Source organism: Hippocampus bargibanti, linkage group LG01 (assembly GCF_051943395.1).
Source record: "Hippocampus bargibanti isolate YZ-2025 linkage group LG01, ASM5194339v1, whole genome shotgun sequence".
Taxonomy (NCBI): Eukaryota; Metazoa; Chordata; class Actinopteri; order Syngnathiformes; family Syngnathidae; genus Hippocampus; species Hippocampus bargibanti.
In genome coordinates, this window is record NC_142734.1 from 25,749,723 (window position 1) to 25,768,898 (window position 19,176).

At 49.3% G+C, this 19,176-nt stretch overlaps 2 protein-coding genes across 3 annotated transcripts; both read right to left on the reverse strand.

Annotated features, from left to right (window-relative positions):
* Window positions 1–1,760: 1,760 nt before the first annotated feature.
* LOC148903581 (monocarboxylate transporter 1-like) lies at window positions 1,761–4,210 on the reverse strand. The gene is made up of 2 exons (XM_089005294.1): window positions 3,684–4,210; window positions 1,761–3,420 (listed from the first exon to the last, which is right to left on the reverse strand). The coding sequence occupies exons 1-2, from the start codon at window positions 4,108–4,110 to the stop codon at window positions 3,179–3,181; spliced, it is 669 nt and encodes a 222-aa protein (XP_088861420.1). The 5' UTR covers window positions 4,111–4,210; the 3' UTR covers window positions 1,761–3,178.
* Window positions 4,211–4,221: 11 nt separating this feature from the next.
* LOC148903582 (monocarboxylate transporter 1-like) lies at window positions 4,222–17,532 on the reverse strand. Of its 2 annotated transcripts, none has more exons than XM_089005292.1 (5): window positions 17,151–17,532; window positions 11,112–11,393; window positions 6,585–6,728; window positions 5,734–6,504; window positions 4,222–5,460 (listed from the first exon to the last, which is right to left on the reverse strand). In XM_089005292.1, the coding sequence occupies exons 2-5, from the start codon at window positions 11,326–11,328 to the stop codon at window positions 5,195–5,197; spliced, it is 1,398 nt and encodes a 465-aa protein (XP_088861418.1). In that variant the 5' UTR covers window positions 11,329–11,393; window positions 17,151–17,532; the 3' UTR covers window positions 4,222–5,194. The 2 variants fall into 2 exon arrangements, with proteins under 2 accessions (XP_088861418.1, XP_088861419.1); XM_089005293.1 differs by lacking the exon at window positions 17,151–17,532 and adding an exon at window positions 16,129–17,121.
* Window positions 17,533–19,176: the final 1,644 nt, after the last annotated feature.

Sequence of the window (19,176 nt, forward strand, 5' to 3'; positions counted from 1 at the left end):
ACGAAAATTCCAGTCTGGTTTCCTCCCTCGCTACAGTACTGAATCGACTCATAAAAATCATGAATGATCTTTTCATGGCAGCCGATGCCGGTTCACTCTCCATCTTCATCCTTCTTGACCTGACCGCGGCTTTTGACACCATTTCCCACCCCATCCTGCTCGACAGACTTTGCACCCTAGGCATCACGCACACCCCACTTCATTTCACTCCTATCTCTCTGATCGCTCACAATTTATCCAAATCAACTCGTTCACCTCACGGTCCTCTCATGTGTCCTCTGGTATGCCCCAAGGGTCTGTCCTGGGGCCACTTCTCTTTATTACCTACCTTCTTCCTCTTGGCAATATTTTCCGCAAGTTTGGCATTCACTTTAACTGCTTCGCGGATGACACCCAACTCTACCTCTCCAGCAAACCCGACGTCTCTCTTCAACCTTCATCCCTTTCACTTTGCCTCTCAGAAATTAAATCCTGACTTTCCCATAACTTTCTCAAGCTTCACGGTGAAAAAAACGAACTTCTTCTTGTCGGTACCAAATCCACCCTACACAAAATAAACAGTTTCTCTCTCACCATTGACAGTTCGACCGTGTCCCCCTCCCTTCAGGTCAAGTGCCTGGGTGTCATCCTCGATAGCTCACTATCTTTTCAGTCCCATATAAATAACTCGGTCTGCTTATTTCCACCTCCGTAATATTAACCGTCTCCGTCCCTCGCTCACCCCTCACTCCGCTGCTATCCTTATGCACAGTCTTGTCACCTCCCGTATCGATTATTGTAACTCACTTCTCTTTGGTGTCAGTCGGAAATTTCTCCATCAACTCCAACTAGTCCAAAATTCTTCCGCTCGGATCATCACGAGAACCCCCTCCTTTCACATCACCCCTGTCCTCCAGCAGCTCCACTGACTCCCTGTTAAAAATCGGATCGAATTCAAAATACTTCTGTTTACATTCAGAGCCATCCATAACCTTGCCCCTCCCTTTCTGTCTGACCTGCTTACAATCTCCGTTCCCTCTCGTTCCCTCAGATCCTCATCCTCCCTTCACCTCTATATGCCCTCTGCCCGTCTTACCACGATGGGATGCAGAGATTTCAGCCGCTCTGCTCCCAAACTCTGGAATTCACTTCCACCCACCATCCGTAATATTGACTCCCTCCCTATTTTCAAGTCACGCCTCAAAACCCATCTGTTTAAAATTGCTTTCAATGTCTAGTTCAATCTGCTATTTTATTATTCATCATTTTACTTATGGTTTTATTGTTGTGTGCTTTGTTTTTATTGTAAAGTGTCCTTGGGTGTTTTGAAAGGCGCTTGAAATTAAATGTATTATTATTATTATATTCATAACTGGATGAGTAACAAGAAAGTATCTTCTCCGAATCTGAAGCCATTGTTTTGATTATCGAGCAAGGCAAGACGTCCTGCCGTGACGTCACGAACAAGGGGGCGGGACCTTCTGAAACTCACCATGTCCGAGGTCATTTTGAAGTAGTTTTGGCACACTATAAGTCATTTTTATTGGTGTTTTGCATTGGACTAAAAATATCAGCCTGTGTGTTTTGGGTATTTTAGATGATATAAAACGTTTTTCTGATATCAGTTATGAAACAAAAACATGGGTTGGTTGTCCTTTAAGTACCGTGACAGATAAGATTGATATGTCACGTTGGGGGCGGAAGGCGGGCGTGCACCCTTGCGTTTTCACAGCCCACGAGCTTTGGGATGACTAAAAAAAAACAATCTAACACTACTTGACTCTGTTTAAAAAGCTTTAATTCCTTCATTCTCCCGCTATAAAAATACCAGTTACAGTCTTTAGTATGATACTTTAAAACCCAAATGCAGCCTATTTTTCCAGACATTTTATAAAAAAAAATCTGTCCCTCCTCCAGAATGTCACACTCAAATAGCAAAAAAACAAAACGTAGTTGTGCCCCCCTCTACACTGCAAATGGATTCACGTTTTGCATCTGGATCCTGTGGGGGCAGTGTGGAAATGGCCATCAAAAATCTGAATTTGGAGCAGGGGGATATTTATTCATTTGCCCACAAGGGGAGGGGCGTCAAGTAGCAGATTGAAGGTGACACAGGCGATCGGTGGAGAAAAAGAATCAAGTTGTCATTCGCAAATATGTGGTCAGCAGTCGGGAAGAAAACAAATGTGTATGTTTTTTTAATCTGGCTGGTGTTGATGTTTGCTGATGGGAATTGCAAAATATTGTTGGCATGTTTTTCATCACCACCATTTACGGTTTAGAAACAAACGGCCATCTCCTCAACGTAAAAAACAAGAAAAGACAGCACATAGTGACTTGGGTCACTTCAAAAACTCATTTGACAAATTCTGAAAGTGAAATATAAAAAGCACCATACTGGTACCAACTCCTTTGAATTTGATAGCCCGTCTACTTTGAGCTTGCGTATTTGTTTGTGGCTCTGCGCGTGCGTGTATGTGTTTCACATCTTTCAAACTATTACGTCCCCACTCGGTTAATATGTGCTGTGTGTTTGTGTGCGTGTGTGTGTGTATGTGTGTGTTCCAGATCTTTCAAATACTGACGTCCCCAATCGGTTAAGCTGTGCTGTGTGTGTGTGTGTGTGTGTGTGTGTGTGTGTGTGTGCGTGTGTGTGTGTGTGTGTGTGTGTGTGTGTGTGTGTGTGTGTGTGTGTGCGTGTGTGGGAAATTTTAATTGATATTATATCTGTATGAGTTTCATTTTTTCATGTTTGAAATTGGTTTCCCATGGAGCAAATTCCTCGCAGACCTTGTCCCCACCATGTGGCAAAAACGTGTATATGTGTGTGTATGAGAAATTGGAATTGGTACTATATCTGTATGAGTTTAAAAAATATATTTTTTCATGTTTGAAATTGGGTCCCCAGGGGGAAAATCCCTCTCAGACCTCGTCCCCACCGTGTAGCAAAAACGTGTATGCGTGTGTTTGTGCGTGCGTAAGTGTGTATGTGTTAGCGTGTGTGTGTGTGTGTGCGCGCGCAGGAGCACTGCCTTTTGGCCGGAGGAAGGCCTGAGAATCGCGCTTCCATGGGGCACGACAATCACACGCGGGCAAAGAAAAACAGTTGAGAGTGCGCCACAAGTCCCAAACTGTAAAGTGTGCGTTTGTGCGAGTGCGGTTTTTCTGACGCGACGCGTTGTGCGGGTTTGGCTTGCCCCTACACAGTGTTTTCGTCCACGGCGGCCTCTCGGTTTGACGGGACCTCAGGGGGCGGGGCGGGGTCCAACATGGCAGCACACTCCTCCTTGGGTTGGCCTTTGTCCTCGTCCTTCTTCTCCCGCGCCAACAGGTGGTAATTGATGCCCATCCCCACGAAGAGAAAGAGGCTGGCCACCATCAGGATGACGCCAGACGAGATGTACGTGTAGTCGTAGTGCTGGTAGTAGTTGTAGAAGCTTCCTGCGGGAGAAAATGGAGGATGTCAGTGTTTGCCGCCTACGCCTCAAACGAGCGAAGATCACGCTTGGTGCGGGCTGGCATTGGTGACATTTCATTCAAATTCAAAGAGTTGACACTATGCCGGAGCCGATATTGGCGGGTTTTGAGCCGATAGGCAGCTGGAGTGCAACAACCATTCGAAAATGGCTCCAAAAGGCTGAGAGCAATTCATTTTGCATGTTTGCTTTCATACAAAACAAAAACAACAGGGCAGGCGCACCCACCTGTCAGCGGCGGGCCCAGCAACACGGGGGCGCACTCCACGATGGTGACCAGACCCACGGCGGAGGAGAACCTCTGCGCCCCCACCAGGTCCATCAGCGTCTCAAAAAGCACCGAGCTGAGCCAGCCGAAGGCAAAGCCGAAGAAGACGGCGTAGACCACGAAGCCGGTGTAGTCGGTGCACAGCGGCGCCAGCACGTGGCAGGCGCCGTTGTAGAGGACGGCGCCGGCGAAGAAGTACTGTACCCGGGGACGCACCCGCGCGGTGTTGGCCAGCAGGCCCATGGAGGGCCGCGCAAACATGTCCACGAAGGCCAAGATGGACAGCAGCAAGGCTGCCTTGTCCTTGCTGATGCCTCGGCTCTTGGCGAAGTTGGACAGGAAGACGAGTGGCGCAAAGAGCCCGAAGAACATGATCACGTTGCCCATCAGGTAGAGCAGGAAGCCGCGGTGCTTGAAGAGCGTCAGGTCAATGAAGGCGTTGAGGCCCCGCGGCGGCGCTGTCTTCTGGCCTGGGGCCGGCGAGGCCCGGCAACCACCATTTACGGTTTAGAAACAAACGGCCATCTCCTCAACGTAAAAAACAAGAAAAGACAGCACATAGTGACTTGGGTCACTTCAAAAACTCATTTGACAAATTCTGAAAGTGAAATATAAAAAGCACCATACTGGTACCAACTCCTTTGAATTTGATAGCCCGTCTACTTTGAGCTTGCGTATTTGTTTGTGGCTCTGCGCGTGCGTGTATGTGTTTCACATCTTTCAAACTATTATGTCCCCACTCGGTTAAGATGTGCTGTGTGTTTGTGTGCGTGTGTGCGTGTATGTGTGTGTTCCAGATCTTTCAAATACTGACGTCCCCAATCGGTTAAGCTGTGCTGTGTGTGTGTGTGTGCGTGCGTGTGTGGGTCTGTGCGTGTGTGTGTGTGTGTGTGTGTGTGTGTGTGTGTGTGTGTGTGTGTGTGTGCGTGTGTGGGAAATTTTAATTGATATTATATCTGTATGAGTTTCATTTTTTCATGTTTGAAATTGGGTTCCCATGGAGCAAATCCCTCGCAGAACTTGTCCCCACCATGTGGCAAAAACGTGTATATGTGTGTGCGTATGAGAAATTTGAATTGGTACTATATCTGTATGAGTTTAAAAAATATATTTTTCATGTTTGAAATTGGGTCCACAGGGGGAAAATCCCTCTCAGACCTCGTCCCCACCGTGTTGCAAAAACGTGTATGCGTGTATGGGTGCGTGTGTTTGTGCGTGCGTGTGTGTGTGTGTTACCGTGTGTGCGTGCGTGTGTGTGTGTGTGTGTGTGTGTGTGTGTGTGTGCGCGCGCGCAGGAGCACCGCCTTTTGGCAGGAGGAAGGCCTGAGAATCGCGCTCCTATGGGGCACGACAATCACACGCGGGCAAAGAAAAACAGTTGAGAGTGCGCCGCAAGTCCCGAACTGTAAAGTGTGCGTTTGTGCGAGTGCGGTTTTTCTGACGCGACGCGTTGTGCGGGTTTGGCTTGCCCCTACACAGTGTTTTCGTCCATCTTGGAATCCTCCTCCACCTTGACGGCGGCCTCTCGGTTTGACGGGACCTCAGGGGGCGGGGCAGGGTCCAACATGGCAGCACACTCCTCCTTGGGTTGGCCTTTGTCCTCGTCCTTCTTCTCCCGCGCCAACAGGTGGTAATTGATTCCCATCCCCACGAAGAGAAAGAGGCTGGCCACCATCAGGATGACGCCAGACGAGATGTACGTGTAGTCGTAGTGCTGGTAGTAGTTGTAGAAGCTTCCTGCGGGAGAAAATGGAGGATGTCAGTGTTTGCCGCCTACGCCTCAAACGAGCGAAGATCACGCTTGGTGCGGGTTGGCATTGGTGACATTTCATTCAAATTCAAAGAGTTGATACTATGCCGGAGCCGATATTGGCGGGTTTTGAGCCGATAGGCAGCTGGAGTGCAACAACCATTCGAAAATGGCTCCAAAAGCCTGAGAGCAATTCATTTTGCATGTTTGCTTTCATACAAAACAAAAACAACACGGAGGAGGCGGGCTGGCGCACCCACCTGTCAGCGGCGGGCCCAGCAACACGGGGGCGCACTCCACGATGGTGACCAGACCCACGGCGGAGGAGAACCTCTGCGCCCCCACCAGGTCCATCAGCGTCTCAAAAAGCACCGAGCTGAGCCAGCCGAAGGCAAAGCCGAAGAAGACGGCGTAGACCACGAAGCCGGTGTAGTCGGTGCACAGCGGCGCCAGCACGTGGCAGGCGCCGTTGTAGAGGACGGCGCCGGCGAAGAAGTACTGTACCCGGGGACGCACCCGCGCGGTGTTGGCCAGCAGGCCCATGGAGGGCCGCGCAAACATGTCCACGAAGGCCAAGATGGACAGCAGCAAGGCTGCCTTGTCCTTGCTGATGCCTCGGCTCTTGGCGAAGTTGGACAGGAAGACGAGTGGCGCAAAGAGCCCGAAGAACATGATCACGTTGCCCATCAGGTAGAGCAGGAAGCCGCGGTGCTTGAAGAGCGTCAGGTCAATGAAGGCGTTGAGGCCCCGCGGCGGCGCTGTCTTTTGGCCTGGGGCCGGCGAGGCCCGGCAATGCCCGATGGGCCGCATGAGCGAGCCGGCCACGCAGCAGTTGAGCAGGAGCCCCCCCAGGATGAGGAAGCTGCCCCTCCAGCCAAAACGCTCATACAGCCACGAGTTGAGTGGCGCCAGCGTGGACAGGAAGACTGGACTGCCCGCCATGGCGATGCCGTTGGCGATGGGGCGTCGCTTGTAGAAGTACTTGCCGATCATGGTGAGCGCCGGGTTCAGGTTAAACGCCAGCCCCAGACCTGGACGAGAGGGTCGGGTCAGGCATTGGGCGGGCCGGGGTCCAAACACACTCTCCCTCCACCCCGACGCCCGTGCCCACCTCCCACCACGCCGACGAAGAAGTAGAGCTGCGTCACTGTGTGGCAGAAGGAGGCGGCCACCAGGCCCGAGCCCGCCAGGCAGCCGCCTGCCATCATGATGGGTCGGCTGCCAAATCGGTTTACCAGAATGCTGCTGATGGGACCTGAGGAGTTCGAGGGGGGCACAAGAGTCAACAGTGCGATAAATTCAAAAGGAATAACGTCCGTTCCCGTGGCCCAATCAGCTGCTCCGAGAGAGACAAGCGTCCAATGACTAAACAACTTTTCCACTCATCTGTGGAACAAACCAGTTTGCCCTGGCAAAATGGTTTAGAAAGTGGCAAAATAGGGTGAGTTTATGGCCATACAGCAGGGGTCGGGAACCTATGGCTCACGAGCCATATATGGCTCTTTTGATGATTGCATATGGCTCGCCGAGAAATCTAAATACATATTCTCGCTTTTTTTCTGTTCATTTTCTGTTGGAGCTGCAGTTGGCGGAAAGCGCAATTTTCATTGGATGATACAGGCCATCAGTTGAAATAGCTAAACGGCCCTTTAAAAGAGCCGACGAGTAAAAACAAAGTACACTTCAGCTTGAATGCATCGGAGGAGTCGCCTTTGTGGAGAGAAATGGTTCTGATTCTAATTTACAATGAAACAATACCATCGATGAAACGGTCGATATCAGTGACATTTTAACAAGCCCCATGTTAACGTTAATATACTCCTGTGAGAAGTATGTTGCATAGCAAGTGTGGAAGCTAATGAGCCGTGTGCATGCTAGCTAGCAGTAACATCGCGTATGGACCCGGCAAGTTGACTTTCATTCTGATCGGTTGGCTGGATTTTTACCAATCATGAGGAACGGAAAACCATTCATGTTAACGGTGAGTACTATCACAAAGTTATTTTAAATAATAAATTCTGACATTTTGTTGAAAAGTGGGCGCGTGCGCGTCTGAGTGTGCGTGTGCGTATGTGTGTGTGTGTGCATGTGTGTGTGTGTGTGTGTGTGTGTGTGCGTGCGTGTGTGTGTGTGCGTGTGTGTGTGTGTGTGTGTGTGTGTGTGTGTGTGTGTGTGTGTGTGTGTGTGCGTGGGCACGCGCGAGCGTGTTGTGGCTCTCACTGAAAAACATTTCTAAATACAGTGGTATCTCAGTTCTCGAACGCCTCACTGTTCGAACAAATCGGTGTTCGAACAAAATATTCGAGATATTCTTGCTTCGGCGTTTGAACATCAATCAGTGTTCGAACGCCAATACGACGCGTGAGTGCGTACGCGAGGGTGGGGAGCTGAGCGGCGCACGGGTGTATCGCTCTGTTCGTGACCAACTGTTGTCGCTAGCGGACGTGCTGCGTTTTGCTCTAGCGTTTAATATAGGTGTACGAAGAGTTTTAGCCCCTAATCATGCCTCCAAAGAAAGTAAGTGCTGCTTAAAGTGACAACAAAAGTAAAGTAGTGCGTACAACTATTGCATTTAAGAAAGAAATAATCGCAAAATTCCACGTCCCAAGAGCTAGCTTCTGCCGTCGAGGGTCGGACCGCCAGGGTCCCCGCCTTTGGCTGCTGCCCAGCTCACAATGCACCCGACCCCTCTGGCCCCTCCCATGGGTGGTGAGTCCTTGAGAAGGGGAACCCACGTTTCCTCTTCGGCTGAGCCCACCAGGCGCTCGCCAACGAGCCCCATCTCCAGGCCTGGCTCCAGAGAGGGGCCCTGGTGACCCGCGTCCTGGCAAGGGAAAACCAGATCCATTTGTCTTTGTCATCACACTGGGTCTTCTGAGTCATACTTTGTCTGGTCCCTCACCCAGGACCTGTTTGCCATGGGTGACCCTACCAGGGGCGTAAAGCCCCAGACAACCTAGCTCCTAGGATCATTGGGACACACAAACCCCTCCACCACGGTAAGGTGACGACTCATGGAGCTTTCTCCGTCGGGTGTCCGGGCTCTCCCTTAGAGATAAGGTGAGAAGCTCGGTCGTCCGGGAGGGGCTCAAAGTCGAGCCGCTTCTCCTCCACATCGAGAGGAGTCAGATGAGGTGGCTCGGGCATCTGATTAGGATGCCCCCGGGACGCCTCCCTCGTGAGGTGTTCCGAGCATGCCCCACTGGCAGGAGACCCCGGGGACGACCCAGAACACGCTGGAGAGACTATGTCTCCCAGCTGGCATGGGAACGCCTCGGGATCCGCCAGGACGAGCTAGAAGTGGCTGGGGAGAGGGAAGTCTGGGCTTCCCTACTGAAGCTGCTGCCCCCGCGACCCGACCCCGGATAAGCGGCAGAAGATGGATGGATGGATGGATGGATGGATGGATGGATGGATGGATGGATAATCGCAAAATATGAAGGAGGTGTGCGAGTGTCTGATCTGGCGAGGGAATACGGCATGGCGGAATCTACGATCAGTACGATATTAAAGAATAAGGCTGTGAAATCTAGTGATGTGACTGTGGGCGTGAGAGCAAGTGTCATTGGATAGATTTTTTAAGAGAAAAGAACATCCTGTAGCCGAGTCATCCGTGGCTGTCACGTTCCAAGCGAGAATGACGGCAGCTCACTCATCGGAACGTAGTGGAATGTTTGGGATCCCAAAGCAGACACGTACTACCCAAGCAGGATGTTTATTCACAAATAAAAGAAAACACGGCGAGTAAGAATGCAGGGGGTGAACCGACCCGCTTACTACGCCAAAAAGCAAATGGCACACGAGGGTGCAAAATTACGCAATCCCGGAAGATGACATAAATTTACGGGACACGGGGAAAATACCTCGGACCGGATACATCGAAGGAAGAGTCCAGGCACGGTGGCGAGTTGAGTCAATCATCCGGTATTGGCGAGGTGATCGCGAACCGTATAAATGCCCCGTGTCCGTGATTAGAGAATAACAGCGGGTGGAGAACGGCCGGGAGATGCATCCCCCCCCGCCACCCCGCTGTCAACTCGCAAGTGACAGGAGCAAAGACGTGGTTTCGGTGTTCGAACAGGGTCCTGGAACGAATTATGGTCGAGAACCGAGGTACCACTGTATTTTACTTTTATGGCTCTCTTAGTCAAAAAGGTTCCCGACCCCTGCCATACAGCCTCCACAGATGACCTGAAAATGTTTACATCCCTTTTTGAATCATGCAGCATTTGTATTTCTCTTTTTTCTCGCGGCAACATTTGGGAACGCGAGTCGACGGCTGGGATGGCTTTTAGCTTTGTTTTCCATGGAAGTGATTTCTCAGGGGTACCCCTCCGTGGAAACAGGAAGCTATGTGAGCCAAGAAAAAGGGCGATAAGCAGACATGTGGGTTCATTCTACTTTGACGCCCCCCACGGCTTTCCCTCCCATTCAATGGCTTTGGTCTCTCAACAAAATTCCAAATTGAGAGGTGGCGCTCTTGGCAATCTGAATCCAAGGTTTAAGTCACAAATGACACATTGGTGACCCCACCCCTAGCCCCATGGCAATGCATGCAGGCCCCGCCCTGACAGCGACTGAATTCCGAGGACTGAATTGTCACAGGAGGAAGAGGAGAGAGGGAGATTTAAAGGACAACCGACACCTCCAGACAAATTGTGTTCATAATTTGTAAAATCACTTCTAATGACTTCTACTGAGCACATTTTACGAAGATTCCACCACATATAGCTATATTTTACCTTTTAAGACTCGCGCTGAATATTCAGGAAGTCTTGTTTTCGAGTTGATGACGATCACGGAGTGAACGCCCGTGACCGAGAAAGCGACACACAATGCATTTTGGGTACTTTGTCTGGTCTGAAAACACAGTGTTGATCACAAAATTAGAAGGAAAACTACATAAATAACGTGATGGTGAATCGTTGTGTGTCGCAGCCAATTGCGTTAACATGCATAATGAATGGCGGACAAACCAGCCATTTTTAATGGAGCTTGTGCGCCATCTTGTGCATTTTCTGAGCGCTACGTTGGAGTCCAGACGGCTAGAATTGATACGGAAGGACGTCTTTAATCGATTGTAGACATTTATGCTTTCCTCTTCAGAACCATTTGAATCATATCCGTAACTGGATGAGTAACAAGAAAGCATCTTCTCCGAATCTGAAATCTCTGAAGCCATTGTTTTGATTCTGGAGCAAGGCAGTGTGTGACCAATAGTGACGTTACGAACAAGAGGGCGGGACTTTTTGAATCTGCCCAGTTCCAAGCTCATTTTGTGGCAGTTTTGGGACACTTTAAGTCATTTTTATGGATGTCTTGCATTTGACTAAAAATATCAGTCTGCGTGTTTTGGGTATTTTCGATGCTATAAAACGTTTTTCTGATGTCAGTTAGGAAACAAAAAAAATGGTGTCGGTTGTCCTTTAAATGGGAGAGGAACAGGAACACCCCCACAAGCACTTCAACATCTGGCTCCTGTTACGCCTTTTGGCACTCCTCCTATTCTTTCCTCAGCAGTCCCAAAAGCTTCCGCGGCTCGATTACCGATAAAAAACACAGGCAAGTCTCGGGGGTCGCCCGAAAAGTTCAGACAGGCAACAAAGCGGGCGCCGTGGGATGGCGGGGGGTGTATTACCTCCTGCATACATTACAGCCAACATGATGGAGGAAATCCAGGACACTTGGCTGGGTGTGGCGTCAAAGATGACCTCGATGTCTTTGAAGAAGACGGTGATGGATTTGGGGAAGGCGTAGGAGAAGCCGATGGAGATGAAGGCGCCCACCACCACGGCCCACCCCCAGCCGCCCTCGGGGGGGGTGTAGCCTACCGGGCCTCCCGCCGGAGGAGGCATCTCTTCTTGGAGAGAAGACGGCGGCGGACAGACCGACTGTCAAGGAGCCGAGACCAAAGCGCCACCTGCGGAGAGGCGCAGCACAGTTTCACAGAGAGAAAGGGAGCTTTGTCACAAATAATGATTATCATAAGACATTTCAATTAGAATCGCCTTTCAAAACTCTCAAGGACACTTTAGTATCACTGGATAAGTTTTTCCGCCCGTGCAAATGTCCCCCTTTGCGCTTGTATGAGGCCGCTTGTCAAGCCAAAGCCGACAAATAAATGCAGTAGTGCCATACCGTATCCCCAAAAATGCAAAATAAAGAAATCAAGACATTTACGACGCCCTTGTGAGGAAGGGGGGCGGCACCAAAAATCTAGCAAAAAAACAGGAAGCTCATTAAACCAAATTGAGAGGTGGCGCTCTTGGCAATCTGAATCCAAGGTTTAAGTCACCAATGACACATTGGTGACCCCACCCCTAGCCCCATGGCAATGCATGCAGGCCCCGCCCTGACAGCGACTGAATTCCGAGGACTGAATTGTCACAGGAGGAAGAGGAGAGAGGGAGATTTAAAGGACAACCGACACCTCCAGACAAATTGTGTTCATAATTTGTAAAATCACTTCTAATGACTTCTACTGAGCACATTTTACGAAGATTCCACCACATATAGCTATATTTTACCTTTTAAGACTCGCGCTGAATATTCAGGAAGTCTTGTTTTCGAGTTGATGACGATCACGGAGTGAACGCCCGTGACCGAGAAAGCGACACACAATGCATTTTGGGTACTTTGTCTGGTCTGAAAACACAGTGTTGATCACAAAATTAGAAGGAAAACTACATAAATAACGTGATGGTGAATCGTTGTGTGTCGCAGCCAATTGCGTTAACATGCATAATGAATGGCGGACAAACCAGCCATTTTTAATGGAGCTTGTGCGCCATCTTGTGCATTTTCTGAGCGCTACGTTGGAGTCCAGACGGCTAGAATTGATACGGAAGGACGTCTTTAATCGATTGTAGACATTTATGCTTTCCTCTTCAGAACCATTTGAATCATATCCGTAACTGGATGAGTAACAAGAAAGCATCTTCTCCGAATCTGAAATCTCTGAAGCCATTGTTTTGATTCTGGAGCAAGGCAGTGTGTGACCAATAGTGACGTTACGAACAAGAGGGCGGGACTTTTTGAATCTGCCCAGTTCCAAGCTCATTTTGTGGCAGTTTTGGGACACTTTAAGTCATTTTTATGGATGTCTTGCATTTGACTAAAAATATCAGTCTGCGTGTTTTGGGTATTTTCGATGCTATAAAACGTTTTTCTGATGTCAGTTAGGAAACAAAAAAAATGGTGTCGGTTGTCCTTTAAATGGGAGAGGAACAGGAACACCCCCACAAGCACTTCAACATCTGGCTCCTGTTACGCCTTTTGGCACTCCTCCTATTCTTTCCTCAGCATTCCCAAAAGCTTCCGCGGCTCGATTACCGATAAAAAACACAGGCAAGTCTCGGGGGTCGCCCGAAAAGTTCAGACAGGCAACAAAGCGGGCGCCGTGGGATGGCGGGGGGTGTATTACCTCCTGCATACATTACAGCCAACATGATGGAGGAAATCCAGGACACTTGGCTGGGTGTGGCGTCAAAGATGACCTCGATGTCTTTGAAGAAGACGGTGATGGATTTGGGGAAGGCGTAGGAGAAGCCGATGGAGATGAAGGCGCCCACCACCACGGCCCACCCCCAGCCGCCCTCGGGGGGGGTGTAGCCTACCGGGCCTCCCGCCGGAGGAGGCATCTCTTCTTGAAGAGAAGACGGCGGCGGACAGACCGACTGTCAAGGAGCCGAGACCAAAGCGCCACCTGCGGAGAGGCGCAGCACAGTTTCACAGAGAGAAAGGGAGCTTTGTCACAAATAATGATTATAATAAGACATTTCAATTAGAATCGCCTTTCAAAACTCTCAAGGACACTTTAGTATCACTGGATATGTTTTTCCACCCGTGCAAATGTCCCCTGTATGAGGCCGCTTGTCAAGCCAAAGCCGACAAATAAATGCAGTAGTGCCATACCGTATCCCCAAAAACGCAAAATAAAGAAATCAAGACATTTACGACGCCCTTGTGAGGAAGGGGGGCGGCACCAAAAATCTAGCAAAAAAACAGGAAGCTCATTAAATGCAGCTTACAATCTGGCACAGGAAATGAGCGTGGGCAAGTGGGGCGGGTGATAAGCCGATAAGCAGACCGCCGTCTGAAACAAAACTCGTAGAGACACCTTTGCGGTATTCCTCACACGTGACTTTTTCCGTGCAAAATTGGACAAAATGGCCGCACGCACGTTTGACTTTGCACACTACGGGAAGAAAAAAGAGGCTTCGGGCAGCGCCTCAAGAATAGCAAAATAATTCAGTTTTTTTGTTTTGTTTGGTCGCAGAGTTGCTGGGTCGGCGTAATTCCCAAGTTTACGTGGTGCCAGCGAGCTGTTTTTCAATTTCTGGCACGCTCGCCACCGGACAGAAAAAGAGCCTTTTACTGAGTGAGTTGCTTCTTCTGTAGCCACAAAGGGACATAAGTCTTCTTGTGCCGGTCCCAATACAGAGGGTTGTGTCAGGAAGGGCATCCGACGTAAAAGCTTGGCCAAAACAAACATGCGGATCAAACCTCTAAAGATGGAGGACACTGATTTGCTGTGGCGACCCCTTGAAGGGAAAAGCCGAAAGGAAAAGATGAAAGACTGGAGATCAGTGTAGACAGCTACAGTGGACAAATGTCATCAAATTATGCTGTTATTATGATTCAATTATTATCAATTTTACTAGTTGGGATTATAGCTTTATTAATATGAAAAGCAAATTCGACCAGCGTAACCACAGGGAAAGTGAAAGTTAGCATCCACTAACTCTGTGCACATGCAAATAAAGCCATATAAATATCAAATATTTGATATAGTGTGTTTTTACATGAGTAATTCGTTTTTCACATAATGTCCATAATTTTTGGTAGTTAATTAATTTAAGCAACAAAAAAAACTGAGGAGCCAAAAGAGCCAGATTTTTTTGGTGAGCCAAGCCAAAAGAAAAGAGCCAAAAGAAAAGAGCTCTCTGTGTCACGGTTTGCGAGGTGGTGATGGAGGGAGCAGGAGGTTGTTTGACAAATTGTATTAAAATAAAGTCAGCAGGAACAAAATGTGAAACATCAAAATCATCTGAATGGAAAAAATACAAAGTAGCAAAAGAAGACCAAAAGTAAAAGTCCGCCAAGGTTAAACAAACACATACACAATGCATGCAGCAAACAAGCTGCAAACAAACAATGAACCGGCACCGGACGATCGTGCCGGGTGTCCTTTTAAGTGTCAATGATTAAACGACCAGCACCTGCGAGGCTGCAGGCAGGGCTGACGTCGCTACCCGCTGGTCGCCAATCTGATCGGGACGACCAGCACCTGTGCAGGTGTAGGCGGGGCCGACAGCGCCCCCCGTTGGTCGCCAACCAAATCATGACACTCTGAAAGGAGCCGGAATTCCCATCACGAGTCAGGAATGAGCCAAAGTGAGTCGTTCAACCCGGCCCGTGAAGACGTCAAAGTGTAGACCGGCCCAGCCCATGACAGATAGAATTCAATTGGGTCCCTCTGTTGGACTTTGGGAGCCATCGATTTCATGTTCACGTTGAACTCAACACACCATTGATGACTTTGAAACAATCGATATTGCCCTCCCCAAAGAAGTGGCATTGGAACGGGGGTGCGCAGACCTTTTCACGTGAGATAATTCGCCATCGCGAGTGACTTTCGGCGCTCTGTGTGCCGTGTTGCGCAATCACCGCAAGCATCCCAAAGGAGCGTCTGACGCAACCCGACACGGCAGCCCACCAGGCCCACAAAGGGGTCAACGAGCGAGCGTTCCAAACGCACGCACTCGCATTCCACGCGGACGCTGGCGGACCGCTCAGGCCAACCGGGAGTCGGGGCCCAAGTCCAGTTTTTTGGGGTGGATGATTGTCAGAGTGACATGTGCACACAGTTGCCTCGCTCGCTCGCACGCCGCTTGTGTTCTTTCTCATTCAGTTCAGCCACAGGGAGATGCATAACGTTTTGATTCCAGGCCGTCTCTACTGGTCGGGCTGGCTTGTCCAAAACGCACACTAATACTCAAGTTTATATTTGGGGGTGGGGTGGTGCCAATTGGTGATTTCTATCCGAATGTACTGTTTGCAGCCAGCCACTGTAAATGAGTATCTGTTAATAATTCATTTCATTTCCAAGCACCTTTCTAAACTCTGAAGGTCACTTTTCAGTCACAGGATAAAGTTTTTCTGTGCGTGAGCAGTGGCTAGCACACGCGCCAGCATTCACTCAATTCGAAAGTAACTCAAATAGATAGAAAGCTAGCTAATATATAGCTAATTGCTAGCCAGCCAGGTAGCTAGCCAGATAGATAGCTAATAGATAACTAGATAGCTTATATATAGCTAGCTAGACAGATAGCAAATAGATAGATAGCTAGGCAGCTAGCTCGATAGCAAATAGCTAGCCAGCTAGCTAGCCAGCTATATAGACAGCTGGATAGCTGTCTATATATATAATAATAAAATGTTTCACAGATTGATAGAGCAAAAGAGAGACAGCTCGATGGAGAGCTAGCAAGAAAGATAGAGATTATAATAATAATAATAATAATAATAATAATAGATAGATAGCGAGCAAGCTAGCGGGCTAGCCAGCAGGAAAGACCTGGGGGGAGGAGGAGGGAGTCATCTTAATTGGGAATTTCTCCATTGTGATTGTTTCGCAATAAAGCTTTTCTTACTCTTCCAATCCGGGCCTCCGTGATCTGAACCGCGAACAGCTTTCTCCTCACGAAAGTCAGCCAGGCAGCCGTTTTTGGGCCACTCATAATCGCACCGCGGGGCAATTTCAAGGAAATGCGCAGGGACTTCTCGATCGGGGGAGGCGGGGCAGATGCGGCCAACCCATCCATTGATCCAAAAGCTGCACCAACATGTCAGTAAGTTCAACAAAGGTTGAAAACATGTTTACAGTCCTCTTCTTTCGAATTGGCTGCACACTGGGAGGCTTCAAGTTCTCAGCTCAGTGCTTATCCAGAAAAAGTGATCACCGGCCATCGCGTTGTCTTGACGGGGTAACAAGACGACATTTTACCTGCTTTTGGAAGCCTTCAAAACGTCACAACCTCTTTCATTCTTGATAGATATTGACAGCATTTTACCACGACTCCTCGGTTCCAATTCTTATCTGTCACACCAGGGAAAACGCAGAGGTCGGGGGAGAAAAGATGTGACTTTTGTTGTCACGAACAACTACGTATACAAGTGCAAATGCACAGATGTTCGACGAGAGCAACGAACGGATTGTCTCGGCGAGAAGAACAAGGAGTGCTCCATGACGTCGTCCATAACGTCTTCTCAAGCTGGAAGTGCAACAGCTTTCCAATAAAAAGTAAATGACAAAATTGAGGCAGACACGCGACGGTCACCGCTCAGCTCGACAGTCCCGCCCCCGGGTGGGGGGCACGTGTCTGGCTCGGTGCCTACCCCACCGGGTGCTTCACAGTCTGGGACACACGCTGGCCAAAAGCGTCCCGAGGGAATTCGTGTGCATGTATGTTTGACGGCAGGGGGCGGGGGGCCTCTCCCGCAGCATCACGCTCCATCGCGCCACCGCGGAGGCAAGAAGCAAGACTCAATGAGGCTCGCACGCGACGCAAAGCTAACAGCGTCTCCCCTCAAATTTACGAAAGCTTCAACGCGTTTATTAAAAGCCACGCGCGCGGCGTCGCTCTAAGCAACGAAGGAATGGACGGACGCCTACCTGACAGTGCGGAATTCTGACGGTGTCCTGGCCCGGTTCTGCCTTATCGACGTTCAGAGGTCGCGTGGGCTGCTCGCGGTACCGAATGAACGGTCGAAGAGGGGACTAGTGGATGTGCGAAGCGATTGGAGACGGAGGGGGCTCGGGATGACGACGAGGAGGACCTCGACGAAGCGGCGCGCATGCGCAAAAGCGAGCCGTCTTCCAAACCGACGGAATCTCGCCGAGGGGGAAAAAAAGAAAACGTCGGATGTGACTGAGTTGTCCTTCAGCGTGAGTTCCGGTGCCCTAATCTGCATCGGTTGCGAATTTTTTTAATGAGTGTGCTCCGTAGGGGCTAATAAAAAGTGGCGAACGTGTGACTGTACTTTTGGAGACAAGACCAGTTGCGAATGGCTAGGCCCACCCACGTAACTGTCTTATTTTAGTAACTGAGCGTTCCTCATAAAAAGAGTAAAACATACATGACATGGTTTGAAAACCAACAATGCCTTTTCCGATTCCCGTTCATGTTCCTCGCAACAATGCAAGTACAAGTACAGTAGAATGGGGGTAGAAAAATCAAGATTTGACGAGCACATTCATATTTCTGTGCCGGAAAAAGGAGAGAAAAGCGCGCTAAAACGCCAATGAGCATTCGGGATGTGCTGGTGACCAAATGCTGTTGTCATCTCGTGGTCGCCGTTTAATATTATTGAACTGGCCCCCGATTTTTCCTGGCCCTAGCCCCATTTCAAGATGTATGGGGTAGCATGGCTGGCTGTGAAGCTGCACCTTCCATCTGCTTCACAGCCTTCTTTACTTTGAAAGACCCCCAGAATGTCAGGGGCAGTCAACTTCACCTCTGTTTAAGGCTGTGTTAAATTGTCACCAGTGTAGTTGGGAGAAGCATGGGGTAAAATCAAATAAGTGGGAAAGTTTGTGGGGAAAATTGACTATTTGTACTTTGGGACTTGCCGCCAGCGCTTTGTGCTGACGTGGCAGCGCCTTTGAGAGGGGAGGCGTAGGCGGGGCCGTGCAGGCCCACTCCATGGGCCTCAGGGAACCCACTGGATCTTCCCAAGGCGGGATTGTGCTCACAGGCCTCTCTGAGACAACAAACAGGACAGCGGGAAGGAGAATGCTTATTAGCACTTTTCAACTGCTTCATTTCTCCAGCTCCTGCACACACACACACACACACACACACACACACACACACACACACACACACACACACACACACACACACACACACACACACACACACACACACACACACACACACACACACACACACACACACAAAATAAGCAAATGATTCAGTGAGAAAGCAAAACGTTGACGGAGGAAGTTACACCACCTGATCAGAAACGCGTTTTGCATCAGCAGGAGAGCCGTCTCCAGATGGCCTCCAAGCCGAGAAGCTCGCCGTCATTTGAATTGGGCGTGCGCGCCCTTGACCGAGTTCAATGAACACATGGTGTAACGGGAGTTCTTTCTCTTGACTGTCTGCTCGATGATTTTTTGTATTTTTTTTTTTTTTTTTGTCGGCTTTTCATGTTGGCTGTGATTTGGCAGCACGCCATGCTTGCGATTGGCATGTATGCCTTAAAGGACAACCAACGTCTCCGGACAAGTTGTGTCCATAATTTGTAAAATGGCTTCAAATGACTTCTACTGAGCGTATTTTAATAAGATTCCACCGCATATAGCTATATTTTACGTTTTAAGACTCGCTCTAAATATTCAGGAAGTCTTGTTTTTGAGTTGGAGACGAGTCCGTACGTGACGTCACGAAAGGACCGCCCCCTGACCGAAAAAAGACACATTGTAACAGTCCTTCCATCGCGTCAATGTATTTTGCTGTACATGTTTGGTCTGAGAACCGTGTTGCACCCAAAAGCCGCCAGAAGAGGGCATCCAAGCTCCATATAAGGAATTTATCAGCCTGTGGAAGCGGAGGTGGCCACTGGAGGTCGCCATTTTGTGCCTCTTTTATGGTGATCGTTTCTCCCCAATGTTGCCTCAAAATGGCATGCAATAA